The sequence below is a fragment of the Aquarana catesbeiana genome, linkage group LG01, assembly GCF_042186555.1.
Source record: "Aquarana catesbeiana isolate 2022-GZ linkage group LG01, ASM4218655v1, whole genome shotgun sequence".
NCBI classification, from domain to species: domain Eukaryota; kingdom Metazoa; phylum Chordata; class Amphibia; order Anura; family Ranidae; genus Aquarana; species Aquarana catesbeiana.
In genome coordinates this window covers 730,505,190-730,527,363 of record NC_133324.1, presented here as the reverse complement: position 1 = coordinate 730,527,363, position 22,174 = coordinate 730,505,190, and the positions used below count along the sequence as shown (strand labels likewise).

The following is a 22,174-nucleotide window of genomic DNA, read 5'->3' as shown; positions in this document are numbered from 1 at the left end:
TCAGGGACTTTTTTTCATGCAAAATGCAGTGTTTTGCATGTAATACAATTCAATGGACAAGCATCAAAAACGCAAGTGCACCGTTTTTGCAGCGTTTTTGCAGCGTTTTTGATGCGTTTTTGCCGTTTTTTTTTTTTTTTTTTAATTTTTAAAAAAAAAAAAAAGCAAAACGCAAATCGTGGCAAAATCGCGGCAAAAACGCTGCTCAAAAACGTGGCAAGCATGAAAAAAAAACCTCCAAAAACGCTCAAAAGCAACATGCATAGGTGTGAATCGAGCCTTATTCTGCCTTTTCAAAAATGCTAGTTGCTTGGCTGTGTCTGCCAAAATATATTATAATTTCACCCCCTGGGAAAAACATGATGTAAGCGAAATCCAAAGAAAGGTCAGAATTCCATGTGTCTACACTTGATCTGTGTTAGTGTCTCAAAAAATACTGAAACTAATGCATCAGCATGATAGTCAGATAATTACCATTTCAAGAGCAGAGGTCAGCAGTGGCAGCCCCACATACTTCATGTTATCAGTCCCAGAAAGCAGCGGACTATGTATAAAGAGAGCAGGGGCGGCCCGTCCATTAGGGGAGCTCGGTCTATGCCCCCCCATCAATGCGTCCGACCCCCATGCAGGATGCCGGATGCATGAATTCCAATGGGGGGTTTGAAGCATGTGATTACAGCCAGAGGCTCTAATAGGCTTAAAAAAAGGGGTGGGCTTGGGCGCAGGGCACTGCGCCCCAAGCCCACCCAGTTGTGTGACAATAGCGAATGAATATTTGCTATTTTCACACTGATTCTCCTCTTGGCCAATCAGGAAGCGGGTCTGGGACCCGTTTCCCATATGGCTGAAAGGAGAAACATTCCGATTGGCCGCCGAGTAGGGGGGAGAAGGAGGGAGGAGACGGAAGCCACCAGAGGAGAGCAGGGGAAGGGGAAGCTGGCCGTGATGCCCACCGCCTGCCGCCCGCGTGAAACGGTGACCGCCATAGATGGGGTAAGTGCTCCCAACCCGACCAACCAGACCGGGGGGGTTAGTGGTGCAGGTTACCCAACCGATGGGTGGTGGCTGTGGGTGCACTATTTGCTGCCGCCCCCCCAAAAAAAATTACCACCAGATGCCACTGAAAGAGAGACAAACTACATAGATTCACTACATAGGTATACAAGGAAACAAGGGAGAATTTACAAGCAATACATGTACAGGTGACACTGCCTGATTGGCTTAATTGAGTTCAGCTATTTTGTCAAAGAAGGACTATACATTGCTTACAGTAGGCAAAGCAACATGTTAACTGCAAAGCAGTCACTACATACAGTAGTTCCTAAAGCAATACCCAGTGCTTTTTGCATGGGGGACTATGTGACACCCCTGCCCCACCCTATAATTTGGTGTCTTAATGGAATCTGTCACTAAAAAAGAACATATGGCTACCCACCAATTAAAGTAGCATGTTTCTGATTTTAGTGTATCATTGTACATTACAAAATAATAATGCCTTCTCGCTCAGTGTGGCCCTTTTGGCCCTGAAAACGCTATTTAATTCTTTTTTTTTTTCATTCAAAGCAAATCACCCATCCATCCATGTCTCCGTGCTTTATTTTGTTGAGAAATCACTTTGAAAAACACCCCCTTGCATTTCTAGACAGGGCCATATTTAATAAAGGCAAATGATTAATTTAGCATTTACTTCATGGAACCCATCTGCCCTTGGCTCAGGCATGCAGGCAGTAGGGTGTGCTTAGCTGAGAAGGTTCCTCCTCTCCTCTTCCAGATGAAAGGACATAAAATGCCCTTGAAGAGTTCTGGGATATTGGTGATAATTTTGACCTAGGCCAGAAGCCAGGAAGTAACTGAAAAAATGTAAAAGAAAACTTTTAAAACAAGTTCATATAATATACTACTCTATCAATTTACTAAGGCTAGCAGCACAAGGGTTTATTAGTTTTATTAGTTAGAGAGTTTTGTTCCACTTTAACCCTAGGTTCACACACATGGGGTTTTTAGTGCGATTTGCAGCTTGCTGAAACAAACTGCAGTCCATTTAACATGGTTTCCTATGGTACAAATTGAAATCTATGCGACTTCAATGAACCCATGCCAAAAACGCAAGTGTTGCATTTTTACATGCATTTTTGCATGTTGCGTTTTGCGTCCTTAACAACCAATGAATCATCAGCTGTCAGTAGGCATCCCCGCTGACGGCTGAATGTAAAAACAAGAATTGCCAGCAAAAAAAAAAAAGGCGTGGGGTCCCCCTCAACATGGGGGGATGCTTTGGTGCATCTTGTCCCCTTGTTGATGGGGACAAGGGCCTTTTCCTCACAACACTGGACTATGGTTGTGGGGGCCTGCAGATGTTGAGGGTATGTGGCTTGGTATGGTTCAGAAGGGGGGGCGCTCGCTCATCCCCTCCCTTTCCTGATCTGCCAGGCTGCATGCTCAGATAGGGTTATGGATTTAGGGGGGGTCCCATGCCGTTTTTTTTACATTCAGCTGTCAGCAAGGAACCCTGCTGAGAGCTGATGAGTCATCTGTTGCTAAGGACGCAGCAGCCGACTTCCCGGCCTGCTCCTTAACAACCAGCTATACACAGTTTATTAAAGAGATAAGAGAAAAAGATGCACCAAAAACACATGTTCCAAAATGTACCTGAAAACCGCATCAACCGTAACTGCATAGATGTGAACCTAGCCTTAAAAAAGAGCCCAAACCACCAATTTTGCACTGATGATCACTCTGCAATAGCAGCACAAATTGAAAATGATCCAGTCTGGTCTACCACACTGCACCTGAGACAAACTAAATTAAACTAAGGGACTTTAGACTTGGCATTCAAATATAACCAAAGGCATTTTTTTAAGTTTTGGAATGAGTAGAGAGGGATTAGAAAAATTAGAACATCTATCAGATTTGAAATGCTGTCTGTGTCCCCATTGATTTTGGGTTGTCTCTAGAACAGGAATAAAGGAGACCTCTTCTCATTCTGGTTATTCCGGTGACAACTAGGGATTCCTCCACTTCAAAGTCATTTCCTCTCACTTCCTGCTTTGGCTGTGGAACAGGAAGTAAGGAGACATCTCACCAATAGGACACATATGCGTACAAAAAAAAAACTATCAGGGATTATAACCCTCCCTTACACTTTTTAATGGAAAAAAAAACGTTTTTCTTTTAGTTCTACCTTGATAGGTTAATTACATAGTCAAAAGCTTCTATAGATAAATGCTGTGGTCTCTATTTACCCTGATGAAAGCCTGTTCAAGCTTTCTATTACACGAGAGGCTGGCTATGATTGCTGAGACACGGCTCCATTTATTCCGCCTAGTAAATATTTCTGTTACAAGTAAATCCTATGCAGCAATTATAATAAATTGACAGTCAATTGAAAGAGTCCATAGGGAAGTTTCGTTTTCACAGATCGCATCAATTGCTGCGCAGAAGGTGAAATACATATTCTGCTTTTATTTGGTGCTTAAAAGACTCCGCAAATAGACAAATACAATATTTTATTGTTCTCTGAGGCTCTTTGAGGAAACATGTGAAAGTTGTGACATTAAAAGCATCGAGCTGGCCTGAGGTAAAACTCCAGCATTGTCTTGCTGTCAGAATTAAACATGTCTTCTAAACAGGTGCGAATGGAAGGGAGGAATCTCTATCCATTTACACCTGATGAACAGCCCTGCTTTCTTCCATAAGTGGAGATTTGTTTGCTTCTTCGTTTTCTTTGTATCACAGTGTTACAGAATGTGACTTTTTAGGGACTTTATGATTATTGCAATCAATAATTTTATGTCACTTACTGCACCTGTCATATATTGTCACATTCAGCTGCCAACAGAAAGTGCTACAAAGTAACAAAATGGAAAATTGTATACTTACCCATTGGTAATTTTCCTCTTTCTGGTTTTCGAAACCCATCTGAACATTCTGTTTAAATCAGCAAAATACTTTCCATGTGCATCAAAACAAAACTTGCTCAATGTCACAAATCACTTTTTTCTAAAGCAGCCAAAAGCTGAGTAGAAAAGCTTTTCCTTTGCCAGCAGCTGCAGAGTGGGACCCTTGTTCTTTATGGGGAACCAGTGGTCTCATTGCAGACATCCAGCATGCCCTTTACTAAGTCAGACTTACAGGCATGGCCAAAAATATTAGCATCCCTGCAATATGTCAGATAATGCACCACTTTGCCCAGCAATTTGTTGCAATTACAAATGTTTAGGCATTCTAATGTTTATTTCTTTTTCTTTTTTTTGTATTGGTATGACTCAAAAAAGTGGAGAAACAAAAAGCCAAATCTAAAACATTACACGCAAACTTCCAAAAATGGACTGGACAAAAATATTGGCACCTTCTTCTCAAAATTGTAAGAAATAATTGCATTCCAAGTTTGTGATGCTCCTGTAATTTGTAATTAAACTCAACTATATCAATTAACAGGTGCTGATAATATAGAAATTACACAGGCAACCAGTTAAAATAGTGAAAAACTGACTCAACCTTTCTTTTGTGTGTCTCTGTATGCCACACAAGTCATGGAGAAAATAAAGACCAGCAAAGAAATATCTGAGGATTTGAGAACAAAAATTGTGAAAAAGCATGGAGAATCTCAAGGTTACAAGTCCATCTCCAGAGATCCAAATGTTCCTGTGTCAATTTGTTACAGAGCCAGAACGGCGATCTGCCTGTGTAAAGAAGGCGGGTCGCCGTTCTGTCAGTAGGGAAGGCATTGCTCCATGTTCCTGCACAGCAGGAACATGGAGCAATGCCTTCCCCTAGTAAAAAGCACCCCCCACACAGTGCACAAGCACTGGTCAGGCACACAGTTAACCCTTTGATCACCCCTGATGTTAACCCCTCCCCAGCCAGTGTCATTAGTACAGTGACACTGCATATTTTTTTAGCACTGATCACTGTATTAGTGTCACTGGTCCCCAAAAAGTGTCAAAAGTGTCAGTCTCCTGATGTCTGCCGCAATATCGCTATAAGTCACTGATCACCGCCATTACTAGCAAAAGAAAACTAAATAAATAAAAATTCCATAAATATAACCCATAGTTTGTAGACGCTTTAACTTTTGCCCAAATCAATCAATATATGCTTATTGGTATTATTTTTACCAAAAATATGTAGCAGAATACATATTGGTCTAAATTGATGAAGAAATTAGATTTTTTAAATTTTTTTATTGGATATGTTTTATAGCAGAAAATATTTTTTTTTTTTCAAAATTGTCAGTCTTTTCTTGTTTATGGCGCAAAAAATAAAAACCGTAGAGGTGATCAATACCACCAAAAGAAATCTCTATCTGTAGGGTGAAAAAGGATATACATTGAATTTGGGTACAGCATCGCATGACCACGCAATTGTCAGTTAAAACGAATGCAGTGCCATATCGCAATAAAATGGCCTGGTCATGAAGGGGGGTAAATCTTCCGGAGGTCAAGTGGTTAAAGTAAAACTATAAGCAAAACTTTTTTTTTTTTACATTTTGGATAGAGCAAGGGAGGGTTATAACTCCTGTCAGATTTTTATTCACCTACTCTGTCACATTGTGGAGATTTCCCTTCACTTCCTGTCCCGTAGCCAAACAAGAAGTGAGAGGAAATCACTGCAAATTAAGGGAGTTCCTTGGGGACCCCCAGGTCACCAGTACTAGAGTCCCCATTGGAAGATTTCCCCACTACTACTTTTCTGGGGACAACCCAAAATTTGAGCCCCTTTTAACTTTCATGTTCAATGATAATGGTAAACAGGACAAATAGAGAGGGTGAATCTCCTTACAGAGGGCACAGGCAGCAATAAAAAAAAAACTGACAGGCGTTCTAATCCCTCAGCATTATATCCAAAACAAAAAAAAAAGTTTTGTTTTACTTTAGACAAGGCAGTATACTCATTGCTAAGCTCCACCAATACTGAGTATGCTGCAATGCTTAAATTATATGTAGAAAAATGTGAATGTGACTTTTTAGGGACTTTATGATTATTGCAATCAATAATTTTATGTAACTTACTGCACCTGTCATATATTGTCACATTCAGCTGCCAACTGAAAGTACTACAAAGTAACAAAATGGAAAATTGTATACCTACCCATTGGTAATTTTCCTTTTCTGGTTTTCGAAACCCATCTGAACATTCAGTTTAAATCAGCAAAATACTTTCCAGGTGCATCAAAATAAAACTTGCTCAATGTCACAGTTCATTTTTTTCTAAAGCAGCCAAAAATCTGTATACCATGTTGTCCCTCTAGTGCCCAACGTTATTAAACTGACATCATATTTGGTAACCCAACCAAAGGGATTGTGGGATTAGTAGTTCCAACAGATGGCTGTTCCCCTGCATGACTATGCACCCGGACTACATATCCAAGGGATCTTTGCTACCACCAGGGAGATTGCTGGGAAGAACTATAAAAGAAACCAGAGACCCGCCTCACTCTCTCTTCCTCTGGGGCCTCGTGTGTGAAGAACCTCTCCACGCGGGGAGAGTGAGATTGCAGTCTACCACGCGGTCCACAGCATTCCTACCAGATCGAGAAAAGCTCCAGTGCTGCCTGCTGTTCATCAGACAGCTGATCAGCACCATCTCGACAGTGCAGATACCCATGTTTCGTGCTTTGTAACGAAGAATCATCACAAACAGGTCTGCAGCCGGATCGTCCATTTGGGAGTCGCTAGCTGGAATCAGCCTGGTCGTTTGTGAGAGAGCCATCGCCCATCTTTGCAAACCTTTCCTTTGTTTCATTGGGACACTGTGCACAGATAGCTTTGCCTTGGGGATACTTAACTACACCTTCATTAGAACACTGTGCATAAGTCTCTTTAGCTACAGTCATCACAAGATATACTACCACTCTGTTACTACACCCTATTGAATACAATGAATGAGCTCTGACTGCCAGTGAAGACCGTCAGATCTGAAATGGGGACATTCTGTCATTGCTACTTAAGGGGCCCTTACACTATCCATGTTTAGCTGCATCTTTCATTAGGATTAGAGGTTAAACATGCCGGCCTGGGTTTCTCTTTGTAGAAGTATTGTCAGTATTGCTGCTTAACTTGTTTATCCTTTCAAGTTATGATCAAGTGGTATTCTACTGTACATACTGTAGATGTATATAATATTCTGTCGTTGCCTTTTGTTTAAACTGGCAATTCTATAGTAGCCATTCGGCTGAGTTTGTGCTGTTATTCCAAACTCAGTTGAACCATTACCTTTTTGTACAACCATGCCTTAACTGAAGTATTCCAGTAAACGTTAATAGAATATAAATGCATTCAGTGCTGTCTTATCATTTTTTAAATGTGTTGCAAGCAATGATGTCTGAACCCAGAGTGTCAGGTGGGTTGGAAGGATCAAAGGGTCATAGCAATTCAGATGAGCAGGTAAATCCAAGCAGTCTCCTAGGGCGCCGTGCTACATATATCTTAACCCAAAAACAAAATTGTAATATATTGCAGTTTACAAGTCTTTAGATAAGCAGGCTGCATTTGTTTTTTTTCTGGCTTTTTCTCTGCATTTTCATCTGGTAACCCTGCAAATAACACACATTCTGTCCTACATTGCCTACCCTCACTCCTCCACTGTATCTAAGGAGTGAGCCATGGTTGTCACCTAGGCTGAACTTCAAATATGTCCTCTTCTCTTCATCTCCATGACTATGTAGCCCCTTCCCACCAAATAAGAAAGAAAACTAAGTAGTACAAGGAATCATTTCATTTTACTTGTTCAGACAAACACATCACAACTGAGAACTGCCAACTCCATTATCTTCATAGATAAAACACTAAGAGGAGTACACATATTGTACTCTAATAAAATAAAAATATTTTTCTAACTGAAGTGGCATCTCATAAAGTAGACATAAAATGCACAGTTTAGTCTTCAAAACATAATAGAAACCTAAAATATCTATTTATCAATGACTCCTAGAATAGAGGACTACTGTGTTTTTGTGCTTAGTGCTGGAGTAATCCAGTTGTACTCTGCTTGAACCAGCACAAAGCTGTTCTCTCTGATCTTTTTGAAATGCATCATTTCTCCACTTTCCCTCAATGTAATGACATTGTCATCTGGTTCACTGAAGGACACTTCCGTCCGTTTATGGCAGTATTGGGCATGGATGCAGCGCAGGCCAGCAGCTAGGGACATCCCCAGTACTACAGAGCAACCCAGAAGGATGCCCAGCTGTGTCATGGCAAGATGCATCCCTCTGCCCTTTTCTCCCCCTTTGCCAATTTCATGAACAGTCTTTGTCACCAGTGGAGATGTGCTTTCCTCAACCTCAATATTTTTGACAGATGATGCAGATTCTGGTTGCTGCAAAAAATTTGCTGCCACTTCATTGGTGGGTTTGTGTCTTTCCTCTCCTGTTGTTAATGGAGGCAAGAACTGGCTTTGTGACTCTTGTAAAGTGAACTCAGTGGGATCCGCCTGTATATCTTGGGTTGGTGAAGGTGAGATAGGGAACACGGAAAGTAAATCAGGAGGCAAAGATGATGTTGGTGAAGACAGTCTAATATAAGAAGACACCATCTGAAAAATAATGTAAACAAATTAGTTTTAGACATTTTCTGGTCAGTAAATTGTTTGCTTTTTCTGTTTTTGGACATGGATACATTTTGGGGGGGGGTAAACATTCATACATGCAAAGGAATTTATGCGCAAAAACTAGGATGGAATGGTGTACACCAAATTAATAAACCAATAAGCATATCTGAGAGAATGGGTGCACCTAGTGTGCCAAATTAAGTAGTTTGAATGGTGTGCCAATTTCTAATAGCTTTGCATCTTTTGCTCCAAATTAACAAAAGTCATGTCTGTGATTTCTATAGTAGAAAACTTCCTAAAAAGTACACCAGATGGAAACCGATGTATGAAAATGAGAAGTTAGGAGTTCCATTTGATAATGCACATGCAATGTTTGTAAAGGTGTACTGTTTTATGTAAGATCTCTTTCAAATAAATGGCAGTGGTAACTGTCCTCTGAAATGTAATCAGCAGTAGACTGGATTTCAGAGGGCAGTAGAGCAACGGCTGACATTTGCTGCCTCCTTTTATAATTTTTATTTATTTTTTTAAAATTGCTGAACAGTAATTGTACATTGCGGGACTAGGTTGCAATTGCGAGCCAAGTGCTTGGCCCGTGTTTGCGGTACGGCCCGATTGATCTCAGTGGGCAAGTTTGCCAGGCAATGCCTCTTGTCAAACTCTGAAGCCCAGGTTAAAAATGCCATGGCCTCAATGCAGAGCATTACAGCCCCAGCATGTTTAAAGTCCTGTCAGGCTGTAAGGTTATAAGAGTGGGTAGCCCCAATGGGTTAGATGAAGAAGAGCAGGAGTCCTCGAAATGCGTCCTGCGACCCTGCACCTTCAAGGGGACCATCATCCATCAAGTGCTGTCCTTTGGGAGCGAGGAAGCCCAGCAGAAGTGGAGCAGCCAGGCATCCTGGGTAACTCTACACCTGTCAGCCGGCTCCACAATGGTCTGGACGCTGTGGCTGCTCATTGTTGTGCGATGCAGTGGGCTTGCTTCCCTTGGACTTTATGTGCTTTTTATATAATTTTTGTGAGAATATACTATTTCATTGTTTTAATAAAGCCTTGGATTTTACATCTACACTGAAGTCAGTGGCATTCCTCTAATGCCGCGTACACACGGTCGGACTTTTCGTCTACAAAAGTCCGACAGCCTGTCCGACAGACTTCCGACGTACCTTCGGCGGACTTGCGGCAGACTTTCTTACGAACGGACTTGCCTACACACGACCACACAAAAGTCCGACGGATTCGTACGTGATGACGTACACCGGACTAAAATAAGGAAGTTCATAGCCAGTAGCCAATAGCTGCCCTAGCATGGGTTTTTGTCCGTCGGACTAGCACACAGACGAGCGGATTTCGGGGTCCGTCGTACTTACGACGTAAAGATTTGAAGCATGTTTCAAATCTAAAGTCCGTCGGATTTGAGGCTAAAAAAGTCCGTTGAAAGTCCGGAGAAGCCCACACACGATCGGATTACCAGCCAGCTTTAGTCCGTCAGCGTCCGTTGGACTTTTGTAGACGAAAAGTCCGACCGTGTGTACGCGGCATTAGTGTCTAGTTGTTTTTTGTATAATGTTTGGGCTACCCACTCATGTTGTTTCATTCCATTCGGGGCACTGTGGCTCATTCCAGAGGGAGTTTAGCGCTGTGAGCCAAGCACTGTCTTTGGAGCAAGGCATTAGTCTGGTATACGTTTTACTATGTAATGCTAGAGTTCGGGTGGGCAGCTGGAAGGCATAAAAACCGCAGTTCAGCTGCCTGTTTTTACCACCACCAAGCTGCTAAAATGAAAGAGCTCTGATAGTTTTACATTGTTTAATATTGATGTTCATGATTTTCATTATGAAAAAAAAACAAATATTGAATAAAGAAGCTCAATCTGAATGTTCAAAATTAAAATGCAAAGAATGCAAATGTCACATGTAAGTAAATATAGAGCATATAATGAAGGTAAAAATACTAACTGATGTACAGTTTATATAAATAATTTTTGTCAGATAACTGGCAGGTTGAGTTATGAGGTAACCAAACAGTTTTTTCCTCACACCTGCTCTTTTTCTCTCATAAATGCCTATTAGGGATGAGCCGAACATCCCCCGGTTTGGTTTGCAGCAGAACATGCAAACAAGCAAAAAATTAGTGTGAACATGCGAACACCATTAAAATCTATGGGACGTGAACATGAAAAATTAAAAGTGCTCATTTTAAAGGCTTATATGCAAGTTATTGCCATAAAAAGTGGTTGAGGACCCGGGTCCTGCCCAATGGGACATAATATCAATGCAAAAAAAAGTTTTAAAAACTGGCGTTTTTTCGGGAGCAGTGATTTTGATAATGCTTAAAGTGAAACAATAAAAATTAAATAGTCCTTTAAATATCGTGCCTGGGGGTCTCCTTAGTCTGCCTGTAAAGTAGCGCATCTTTCCCATGTTTATAACAGTACCACAACAAAATTACATTTCTAAAGGAAAAAATGTAATTTAAAATTTTTCGCGGCTGCAATGTATTGTCGGGTCCCGGCAATATAGATAAAAGTCATTGAAAAAAACGGCGTGGGTCCCCCCCCCCCCCCCCAGTCCATCACCAGGCCCTTTGGGTCTGGTATGAATATTAAGGGGAACCCCGCGCCAGAAATACAAAAAAAAAAAAACGGTGTAGAAAAACAGGGGCAGAAAAAATGGGCCTTGGGTTTTGGTGGTGCAAGAACACTGTAACTACTCACAGTTACTCTTGTTGGGTACAGGAACAGGCCCTGCGTTGAAATATTATATCAAAAATTGTAATTACATGCCCCTGTTAAACAGGGTTAGAAAAATTGGGCCTTTGCTTTTGGTGGTACCAGAAAACTGTAAGCCCTCACAGTTACTCTTGTTGGGCGCAGAAACAGACCCTGCGTTGAAATATTATATCAAAAATTGTAATTACATGCCCCTGTTAAACAGGGATAGAAAAATTGGGCCTTTGGTTTTGGTGGTGCCAGAACACTGTAAGCCCTCACAGCTATGCCCTGTACACACGGTCGGATTTTCCGATGGAAAATGTGTGATAGGACCTTGTTGTCGGAAATTCTGACCATGTGTAGGCTCCATCACACATTTTCCATTGGATTTTCCGACACACAAAGTTTGAGAGCAGGATATAAAATTTTCCGACAACAAAATCCGTTGTCGGAAATTCCAATCGTGTGTACACAAATCCGACGGACAAAGTGCCATGCATGCTCAGAATAAATAAAGAGATGAAAGCTATTGGCCACTGCCCCGTTTATAGTCCCGACGTACGTGTTTTACGTCACCGCGTTTAGAACGATCGGATTTTCCAACAACTTTGTGTGACCGTGTGTATGCAAGACAAGTTTGAGCCAACATCCGTCGGAAAAAATCCTAGGATTTCGTTGTCGGAATGTCCGAACAAAGTCCGACCGTGTGTACGGGGCATTACTCTTGTTGGGCGCAGGAACAGGCCCTGCGTTGAAATATTATATCAAAAATTGTAATTACGTGCCCCTGTTAAACAGGGGCAGAAAAATTGGGCCTTGGGTGGTGGTGCCCTAAACCAAAAATATTGTTGGAAGCTAGCATCATCAAGATTGAGGAGGAATAGGATAGTCAGGATAGGCTGTCTTCAAGGGACCCCAGATCCATAGCAAATTAAATCAGTTACATCAGCATCAGGTGCTTGATAGCTGCTGATCCAAGACTGATTAATTTTTATGAATGTGAGCCTATCAACGGAGTTTGTGGACAGGCGCACTCTTTGATCTATTACAAACCCTTGAGCAGCACTGAATGTGCGTTTAGAAAGCACGCTGAATGCAGAACAGGCCAGTATCTCAATTGCATATTGAGCAAGTTCTGGCTAGTGGTCCATCCTCAAGACCCAGTAACCCAGTGGATGCTCTGTTGGAAAGGTCTCCAAGTCTGCTCTTGTCCCTAGATTTTCCTGCACCATATAATGCAGACGCTGGCGATGGTTGCTTGAACCGATCAGACCTTGGCGCTGAGGACAGAAAAATTGTTTAAACTCATCGGTCAGCCAGCCAACTTCTCCACCGCTCTTCCTCTGACGAATGAAGCCTCAGCAACACTTTTTCCAGCACCAGCATATGGTAACCTCCCCGGGTCTGGAAATGCGTTACACAAACCTTTCTTCAAGGCCTCCTGAACATGTTTCATCTTCTGCTCCCTCTGCGAAGGCAGGATGAGTTCTACAACTTTACCCTTGTAACGTGGATCAAGAAGGGTTGCCAGCCAGTAATGATCCCTCTCCTTGATACCACAAATCCTAGGGTCCTTTCACAGGCTTTGTAGAATCAGGGAGGCCATGCAGTGTAAGTTTGCAGAGGCATTCGATTCTGAGTCCTCTGGATCACTAAGGATCACATTATCCGTCACTACCTCCTCCCAGCCACGTGCAACTCCTTGGGTTTCTGGGGACTGAAACCATCCCTTAAAGACTGCTGCTGAGTGTTATCCTCTACATCATAGTTACATAGTTAGTCAGGCCGAAAAAAGACACATCCAGTTCAACCTTAAAAACAATAAATAAATAAAATAAAAAATATCATACCAATACCAATATACCCAATTTTATACCCTCAGTTGATCCAAAGGAAGGCAAAAAACCTCAGCAGAGCATGCTCCAATTTGCTACAGCAGGGGAAAAAATTCCTTCCTGATCCCCCAAGAGGCAATCGGATTTTCCCTGGATCAACTTTACCTATAAATGTTAGTACCCAGTTATATTGTTGTACATTTAGGAAAGTATCCATGCTGACACAATTGTCCTCCTCCTCCTCTTCTTCCTGTGTGTTTTACAGGCCCGCAGGCCTATCTGGATAAAGGGGGCCTTGAGAGGAAAGGAAGTCCTCCTCTTCCTCCTGCTGTTCGGTCTCAAGTGCCCTGTCCATGTTTCTACGAAGCGTGTGCTCCAGCAGGAAGACTAGAGGGACAGTGTCACTGATGCGTGCATTGTCGCTGCTCACCATCTTTGTGACCTCCTCAAATGGTGACAGGACAGTGCATGCATCCTTGATCAGTAGCCACTGGCGTAGTGAAAAGAAGCCATGCTCCCCTGACCCTGTCCTGGTGCCATACTCGCACAGGTACTCATTGATGGCCCTCTTCTGTGTGTGCAGCTGCTGCAGCATTGCCAATGTTGAGTTCCACCTGGTGGGCATGTCACAAATGAGGCGGTTGGTGGGCAGGTTGCATTACCTTTGAATGTCAGCCAGCCGTGCACTGGCATTGTTTGACCGGTGGAAATGACCACAGACTTTTCTGGCCTGCCTCAGGAGATCTTGTAATCTGGGTACCTGGTCAAGAACCGCTGCACCACCAAATTCAGGACATGTGCCAAACATGGAACATGCATCAAGTGTCCCTGTTGGAGGGCGGAGAGAAGGTTGGTGCCATTGTCGCATACAACCATTGCTGGCTGAAACTGGCGTGGCGTCAATCACCTCTGAGCCTGCCCCTGCAGAGCTGACAGAATCTCTGCACCAGTGTGGCTCATGTCCCCTAGGCAGACCAACTCAAGGACCGCATGGCATCTTTTAGCCTGACTACTGCTTGCATAGCACCTTGAACGCTTACAGAGCACTGCTGGTTCAGAGGACAAATCTGCAGAAGAGGCCATAGAGGAAGAAGAAGAGGAAAAGGTGAAGGAGAGAGCTGTGGCAGAATCACCACTAGCATTTTGGAGGCGTGGTGGCGGAACAAGCTCCAACAACACTGAACCCTGTTCTAAATCCTTCCCAGCTGCCAGCAGAGTTATCCAGTGCACCGTGAAGGAAAAGTAATGTCCCTGCCCATGCCTGCTGGACCATGAGTCAGCAGTAATATGAACCTTAAAGATGACTGCCCTGTCCAACGAGGCCAAAACATTGCTTTCCACATGCTGGTAGAGAGCTGGAATGGCCTTCCATTAAAGGAAATGTCATTTTGGAACCTGCCACTGAGGTACAGCACATTCCACAAATTCAGGAAAAGGGGACAGAATCTACCAGCTGAAAAGGCAGCAGTTGCACTGCTAGCAATTTGGCCAAGCTAGCATTTAAATGCTGAGCATGTGGATGGCTGGGACCAAATTTATTTTTATGGTTCAGCAACTGGGGTAGGGAAATTTGCCTGCTAAAATCAATTGGTGGTATACTGCTAGCAGATTGGCTGCAAGTATTTGTGACACCGATTGCTATTCCTTCATGCCTCTCAGTGCAGGTTTTTGAGAGGACTGGAGGTATAGTAGGGTTGGAGATCTCAGATGAGGAGCAAGGAGAAGTTCGCCTTTTTCTATGATGTGGGTCTTTCAAGTGCTGTTGCCAATGGACTGCATGGCAGGTCATCATATGTCTGATTAAGCATGTGATGCCCAAGCGGCTGCTTTTCTGGCCACGCTTGATCCGCTTCAGACATAGGTTGCAAACAGCAACGGTACGATCTGCTACACACGTGTCGAAAAAGGCCCACACCAAGGAACCTTTAAAAGTCAGCAGAGAGTCAGCAGCACACTGCACCAGCGGAGCTCGGCGGTGTGGTGCAATAGGGTCGCTGCCCTTAAGCTGCTCCCTAGAGGACATCCTGCCTCGTTGGAGTTGTGCCTCCTCCTCCTTCTCCTACTCTCTTCTCTCAGGCACCCAAGTACAGTCAGTGACCTCATCATCCCCTCCCTCCTCATCACTGGAGCAAACTTGGCAGTATGCTGCAGCTGGGGGAACATGACTGCCAGTTTCTTGTCCTTCTGTGGCACCCCCTCTCTCTAGGCTCACGTTACTCCCTTCCTCAACCTGTGAATCAACATCGGAGCCTTCAAATCACTGCGCATCCTCCAGCAGCATATAACCGACGTTGTGGTTGAATAATTCTGGGGACTCCTCCGTACATGATGGTGGAGCTACGGAAGGAGTGACTGTGGACAAGGAGCTGGTGGAATAGGCCCCTTTGGCAGCTGCGTTGGAAGGCAAACTACTCTGAGCCTGGGTGACAGAAGATGAGGAGGATGAGCACGGCTTCGTTATCCACTCCACCAACTGTTCTGCATGTTGTGGCTCAATACCATGGCCAGCAGCAGAAACAAATTACAAGCCTGCCCCTTGGCCACCTGCAGAGGATGTACCATGTCCCTGACCACCACTGTTGACTGTAGACATAGAGGCTGCTTGCCCTCTTTTAGTAGCCTGTAAGCGTCTGCCTCTCCTTGGTGGCCTGCCAGACATGGTGTATTTTTTGCTTTGCAACACCACATTACACTGTATTATATACTGTGTACACCACCTGAAGTGTATTAGAAAGTATACACCACCGAATGCACTGTATATATAGGCCACACTAAATGCAGAGTATATATATATATATATATATATATATATATATATATATATATATATATATTTATTAATTATAAGCTACACTAAATGCAGAGTGTATATATATATATATATATATATATATACACACATACACAGTGGGTACGGAAAGTATTCAGACCCCCTTAAATTTTTCACTCTTTGTTATATTGCAGCCATTTGCTAAAATCATTTAAGTTCATTTTTTTTCCTCATTAATGTACACACAGCACCCCATATTGACAGAAAAACACAGAATTGTTGACATTTTTGCAGATTTATTAAAAAAGAAAAACTGAAATATCACATGGTGCTAAGTATTCAGACCCTTTGCTCGGTTTTTAGTAGAAGCACCCTTTTGATCTAATACAGCCATGAGTCTTTTTGAGAAAGATGCAACAAGTTTTTCACACCTGGATTTGGGGATCCTCTGCCATTCCTCCTTGCAGATCCTCTCCAGTTCTGTCAGGTTGGATGGTAAACGTTGGTGGACAGACATTTTTAGGTCTCTCCAGAGATGCTCAATTGGGTTTAAGTCAGGGCTCTGGCTGGGCCATTCAAGAACAGTCACAGAGTTGTTGTGAAGCCACTCCTTCGTTATTTTAGCTGTGTTCTTAGGGTCATTGTCTTGTTGGAAGGTAAACCTTCGGCCCAATCCAAGGTCCTGAGCAGTCTGGAGAAGGTTTTCGTCCAGGATATCCCTGTACTTGGCCGCATTCATCTTTCCCTCAATTGCAACCAGTCGTCCTGTCCCTGCAGCTGAAAAACATCCCCACAGCATGATGCTGGCACCACCATGCTTCACTGTTGGGACTGTATTGGACAGGTAATGAGCAGTGCCTGGTTTTCTCCATACATACCGCTTAGAATTAAGGCCAAAAAGTTCTATCTTGGTCCCATCAGACCAGAGAATCTCATTTCTCACCATCTTGGAGTCCTTCAGGTGTTTTTTTAGCAAACCCCATGCAGGCTTTCATGTGTCTTGCACTGAGGAGAGGCTCCCGTCGGGCCACTCTGCCATAAAGCCCCAACTGGTGGAGGGCTGCAGTGATGGTTGACTTTCTACAACTTTCTCCCATCTCCCGACTGCATCTCTGGAGCTCAGCCACAGTGATCTTTGGGTTCTTCTTTACCTCTCTCACCAAGGCTCTTCTCCGACGATAGCTCAGTTTGGCCGGACGGCCAGCTCTAGGAAGGGTTCTGGTCATCCCAAACGTTTTCCATTTAAGGATTATGGAGGCCACTGTGCTCTTAGGAACCTTAAGTGCAGCAGAATTTTTTTGTAACCTTGGCCAGATCTGTGCCTTGCCACAATTCTGTCTCTGAGCTCTTCAGGCAGTTCCTTTGACCTCATGATTCTCATTTGCTCTGACATGCACTGTGAGCTGTAAGGTCTTATATAGACAGGTGTGTGGCTTTCCTAATCAAGTCCAATCAGTATAATCAAACACAGCTGGACTCAAATGAAGGTGTAGAACCATCTCAAGGATGATCAGAAGAAATGGACAGCACCTGAGTTAAATATATGAGTGTCACAGCAAAGGGTCTGAATATTTAGGCCCATGTGATATTTCAGTTTTTCTTTTTTAATAAATCTGCAAAAATGTAAACAATTCTGTGTTTTTCTGTCAATATGAGGTGCTGTGTGTACATTAAAGAGGAAAAAAAATTAACTTAACTGATTTTAGCAAATGGCTGCAATATAACAAAGAGTGAAAAATTTAAGGGGGTCTGAATTCTTTCCGTCCCCACTGTATATACACACACTAGACTGACTGTGTATCACTATATCACTAACTGAATAACCTGCCTGCTTAATGTAACTCAAGCTATCTCTCTGTCCACACCAACAACACTACACACGACTGCCGTGTAAGCAGCCTTATATAGTCTGGGATGTGCAGCCTGCCTTTGGCCAATTATGGCTCTCTCAATAGAGCACGCTGTGATTGGCCAAAGCATGCAGGTCAGGTGCATGCTTTGGCCAATCATTATACAGCAATGCGTTCTCGCAGTGCATTATGGGGCGTTCCGCGGGGCTTGAATTTTCCACGAACGCCATATATGTTCAGTTCATTTTAGAACAAATGAACACCCGATGTTCAAGTCAAAATTATGTTCGGCTCGAACAGCTGGCTCTTCCCTAATTCCTATAATATTGGGCACATTTATAAGTCCAATGTTTTTCAATACATCAATAGTGTAAACTTGCGACACATATGACAAATGCATGCAACATTTAGTAGTTTCTATATATTGTCCAGAAATTACATAGATTTTTAAATCATCTTATGAAAAAAAATGCTATATGTCAATTCCTGTTTGACAAAAACACATTTGGTTGCAAGATAGGAAATTATTTATTATTACTACTTCGTGGACCAAAACAATTCTTCTAAATCTTTATTCTGCATGTATATATTTCTGCATGTGCAAAATTAACAATATACTTGCATTAGATGTATTCATTTGACAACCTTTCTAGAGGATTCATTTTAGAAACAGGAGCACTTTCCATGTTGGACAGTCCTTGCTAATTCCCCCCCGATGTATAAAATAGCAAATATCAGTCCAAATAGCTTTGTCTGGTTTTGTCACATACAAGAGATGTATAGTTTTACTAGTTGCTGTGATCTTACCTCACGTTTATGTTGACAAGAAGGACACAAGGTTGGTGAAGGTCCTTGAAGATCATCCTGGTTCCTAAGGCAACAATCACAAAATGGTAACATGACTCTGAAGAAACCAAAGAGAAGTTTTCTATATACAAAAATATTACAAAGGTAATTGTGTCATACTGAAGATTGCACATTGCTAAGGTCCTTTATAACTCACAAAATATTCAGTTATTTAACTCAGGTATGCTCAGATAATAGACCAGTTGCCACATGCAAATGCAAAGATAAAATGTAATAATTTTCCTCATATGTTTTTCTGAGGCTGGTAATTTAAATGAAGTGGTGGCCATGCTGAGATGTGCTGAATTGCTTCAAGTATTTACAAGTATACCAAGGCCTTTCATGCTACAAATTACATTTTACTTAAAAGATAAGGAAACTTCCAAAGTTTCCTTACCTTCTTGTCCCCACCTTTCTGAGGTAATGTAGCCCACCTTCATCACCAAACCTCTATACTTACCAAGATCTTGGCACTAAGACCTGCTGCAATGTTTACATATTTCCTGCTAGATTCATTACATGATGTCCACACGATTGCAGTAGAACCCCGTACACTTTTATGGTGCAAGCATCATACTGTAGTTAGAGTTAGGCAGGTTGAAGAAAGACACAAGTCTATCTGGTTCAACCAATTAAAAAACAAAACAAAAAAACAATGAAATAGACCCTCCATGAACAGAACCTTATACCCACAGTCCCTATACCCACAAAGTGAAACTTACAGTGATTGCACTAGGCAAAATATACATTGCAAAGGTTTTAGTCAACTTGGTTTCTTGTCAGCTTCTGCTCTGAAGATGACGGCGTTAAGCAATCTAATGATCCTGCAATCATCTTTAAAAATGAGCAACCAGCAGACAGTCTTGTCTTCGTTATGGTCAAATAATACATTACAATTTCAAAATGAGCACCCAAAGCATCCCTTTAGATGTGCGAGTATCTTCCAAAAGATGGAAACCTGACTGCAGTAAACCAAATTCCTCTGATTTTTTTTGGAACGTTACCTGTAATTTACCTCAAGTTATGTGCAGACTGATCTTTATTAGATTCTATCATATACATACTGTATATAATCAAATGCAAATGCTCCAGCCATTCTGCACTCCTGCTCAAATTCCAGATCTTGCAGGGAACAAAAGAAAGTTGGTAGGATAATCACATGCACAGGCACATACAGTCATGCAACTTTTTTTTTTATCATGCCCATGTAATATTCATGTGCCAGAGACTGTCTGAGCCTGATCTATCTATCTATCTATCTATCTATCTATCTATCTATCTATCTATCTATCTATCTATCTATCTATCTATCTATCTATCTATCTATCTATCTAGATAGATAGATAGATAGATATAGATGTAGATATATATATCTAGATATATATATATATAAATACACAGTATCTCACAAAAGTGAATTCACCCCTCACATTTTTCTAAATATTTTATTATATCTTTTCATGTGACAACACTGAAGAAATGACACTCTGCTACAATGTAAAGTAGTGAGTGTACAACTTGTATAAGAGTGCAAATTTGCTGTCCCCTCAAAATAACTCAACACACAGTCATTAATGTCTAAACCGCTGGCAACAAAATGAGTACACCCCTAAGTAAAAATGTCCAAATTGGGCACAAAGTGTCAATATTTCTGTGGCCACCATTATTTTCCAGCACTGCCTTAACCCTATTGGGCATGGAGTTTACCAGACCTTCACAGGTTGCCACAGGGGTCCTCTTTCACTCCTCCATGATCACATCACAGAGCTGGTGGATGTTAGAAACCTTCCACTCCTCCAACTTCCATCTGAGGATGCCCCACAGATGCTCAATAGGGTTTGGGTCTGGAGACATGCTTGGCCAGTCCATCACCTTTACCCTCAGCTTCTTTAGCAAGACAGTGATCATCTTGGAGATGAGTTTGGGGTCATTATCATGTTGAATATTGCCCTCCCACCCAGTCTCCAAAGGGAGGGGATCATGCTCTGCTTCAGTATTTCACAGTACATGGTAGCATTCATGGTTCCCTCAATGAACTGTAGCTCCCCAGTGCCGGCAGCACTCATGCAGCCCCAGACCATGACACTCCCACCACCATGCTTGACTGTAGGCAAGACACACTTGTCTTTGTACTCCTCACCTGGTTGTGGCCACACACGCTTGACACCATCTGAACCAAATAAGTTTATCTTGGTCTCATCAGACAACAGGACATGGGACATGGTTCCAGTAATCCATGTCCTTAGTCTGCTTGTCTTTAGCAAACTGTTTGCAGGCTTTCTTGTGCATCATCTTTAGAAGAGGCTTCCTTCTGGGATGACAACCATTCTGGGATGACAGCCAGACCAATTTGATGCAGTGTGCGGCGTATGGTCTGAGCACTGACAGGCTGACACCCCACCCCTTCAACCTCTGCAGCAATGGTGGCAGCACTCATACGTCTATTTCCCAAAGACAACCTCTGCATATGACGCTGAGCACGTACACTCAACTCCTTTAGTCGACCATAGCGAGGCCTGTTCTGAGTGAAAACTGTCATGTTAAACCACTGTATGGTCTTGGCCACAGTGCTGCAGTTTAGTTTCAGGGTCTTGGCAATCTTCTTATAGCCTAGGCCATCTTTATGTAGAGCAATAATTCTTTTTTTCAGATCCTCTGAGAGTTCTTTGCCATGAGGTGCCATGTTGAACGTCCAGTGACCAGTATGAGAGAGTGAGAGCGATAACACCAAATTTACCACGCCTGCTCCCCATTCACACCTGAGACCTTGTAACACTAATGAGGCACATGACAACGGGGAGGGAAAATGGCTAATTGGGCCCAATTTGGACATTTTCACTTAGGGGTGTACTCACTTTTGTTGCCAGCGGTTTATACATTAATGTCTGTGTGTTGAGTTATTTTGAGGGGACAGTAAATTTACACTTTTATACAAGCTGTACACTCACTACTTTACATTGTAGCAAAGTGTTGTCACATGAAAAGTGTAGCAAATTGTCGTCATGAAAAGATATAATAAAATATTTACAAAAATTGTGGGGTGTACTCACTTTTGTAAGATACTGTATATATAGATATGTCTGTATATATAGATATATCTATGTATATAGATATATATATGTATTACTGTGCAAAAGTTTTAGGCAGGTGTGCATAAGTGCTGTAAAGTAAAAATGTTTTCAAATATATATATATATATATATATATATATATATGTTTTTTTTTTGTTTGTTTATTGGGATTTTAAAATCAGGGATTCTGTAGGATGTGAATCAGGTGTATGATTAACCAGTTATACCAAACAGGTGCTAATGATCGTTGATTTCACGTGTAGGTTGACATAAAGTCATTAACAGAAACAGCTATGTAGGAGGCCTAAAACTGGGTGAAGAACAGCCAAACCCCACTACAAAAGTGAGATTGTCGAAGACATTTTAATGTCACAGGTCATACACCATGGCAACAAGATACAAGGTAGTTATATTACATCAGCAAATTCTCTCCCAAGCAAAGATTTTAAAGCACACTGGAGTTTCAAGATGTGTTGCTTTTTTGAAGTACAACACTGAGGACCATGGATGCAGTGGTCAGTCAAGAGAAGACACATGCT

The 22,174-nt window shown here is 42.2% G+C and overlaps 1 protein-coding gene across 1 annotated transcript in view; it reads right to left on the bottom strand.

The window, feature by feature from the left end:
* Nucleotides 1-7,778: 7,778 nt before the first annotated feature.
* Nucleotides 7,779-22,174, bottom strand: part of REELD1 (reeler domain containing 1) — a 97,537-nt gene continuing 83,141 nt past the window's right edge. Inside the window, exons 6-7 of the mRNA XM_073611051.1 lie at nucleotides 18,526-18,589; nucleotides 7,779-8,535 (exon numbers count right to left, since the gene is read on the bottom strand). Of these exons, the coding sequence (XP_073467152.1) occupies nucleotides 7,942-8,535; nucleotides 18,526-18,589 (658 nt within the window). The 3' untranslated portion in view covers nucleotides 7,779-7,941. The remainder of the gene's footprint in view (nucleotides 8,536-18,525; nucleotides 18,590-22,174) is intronic.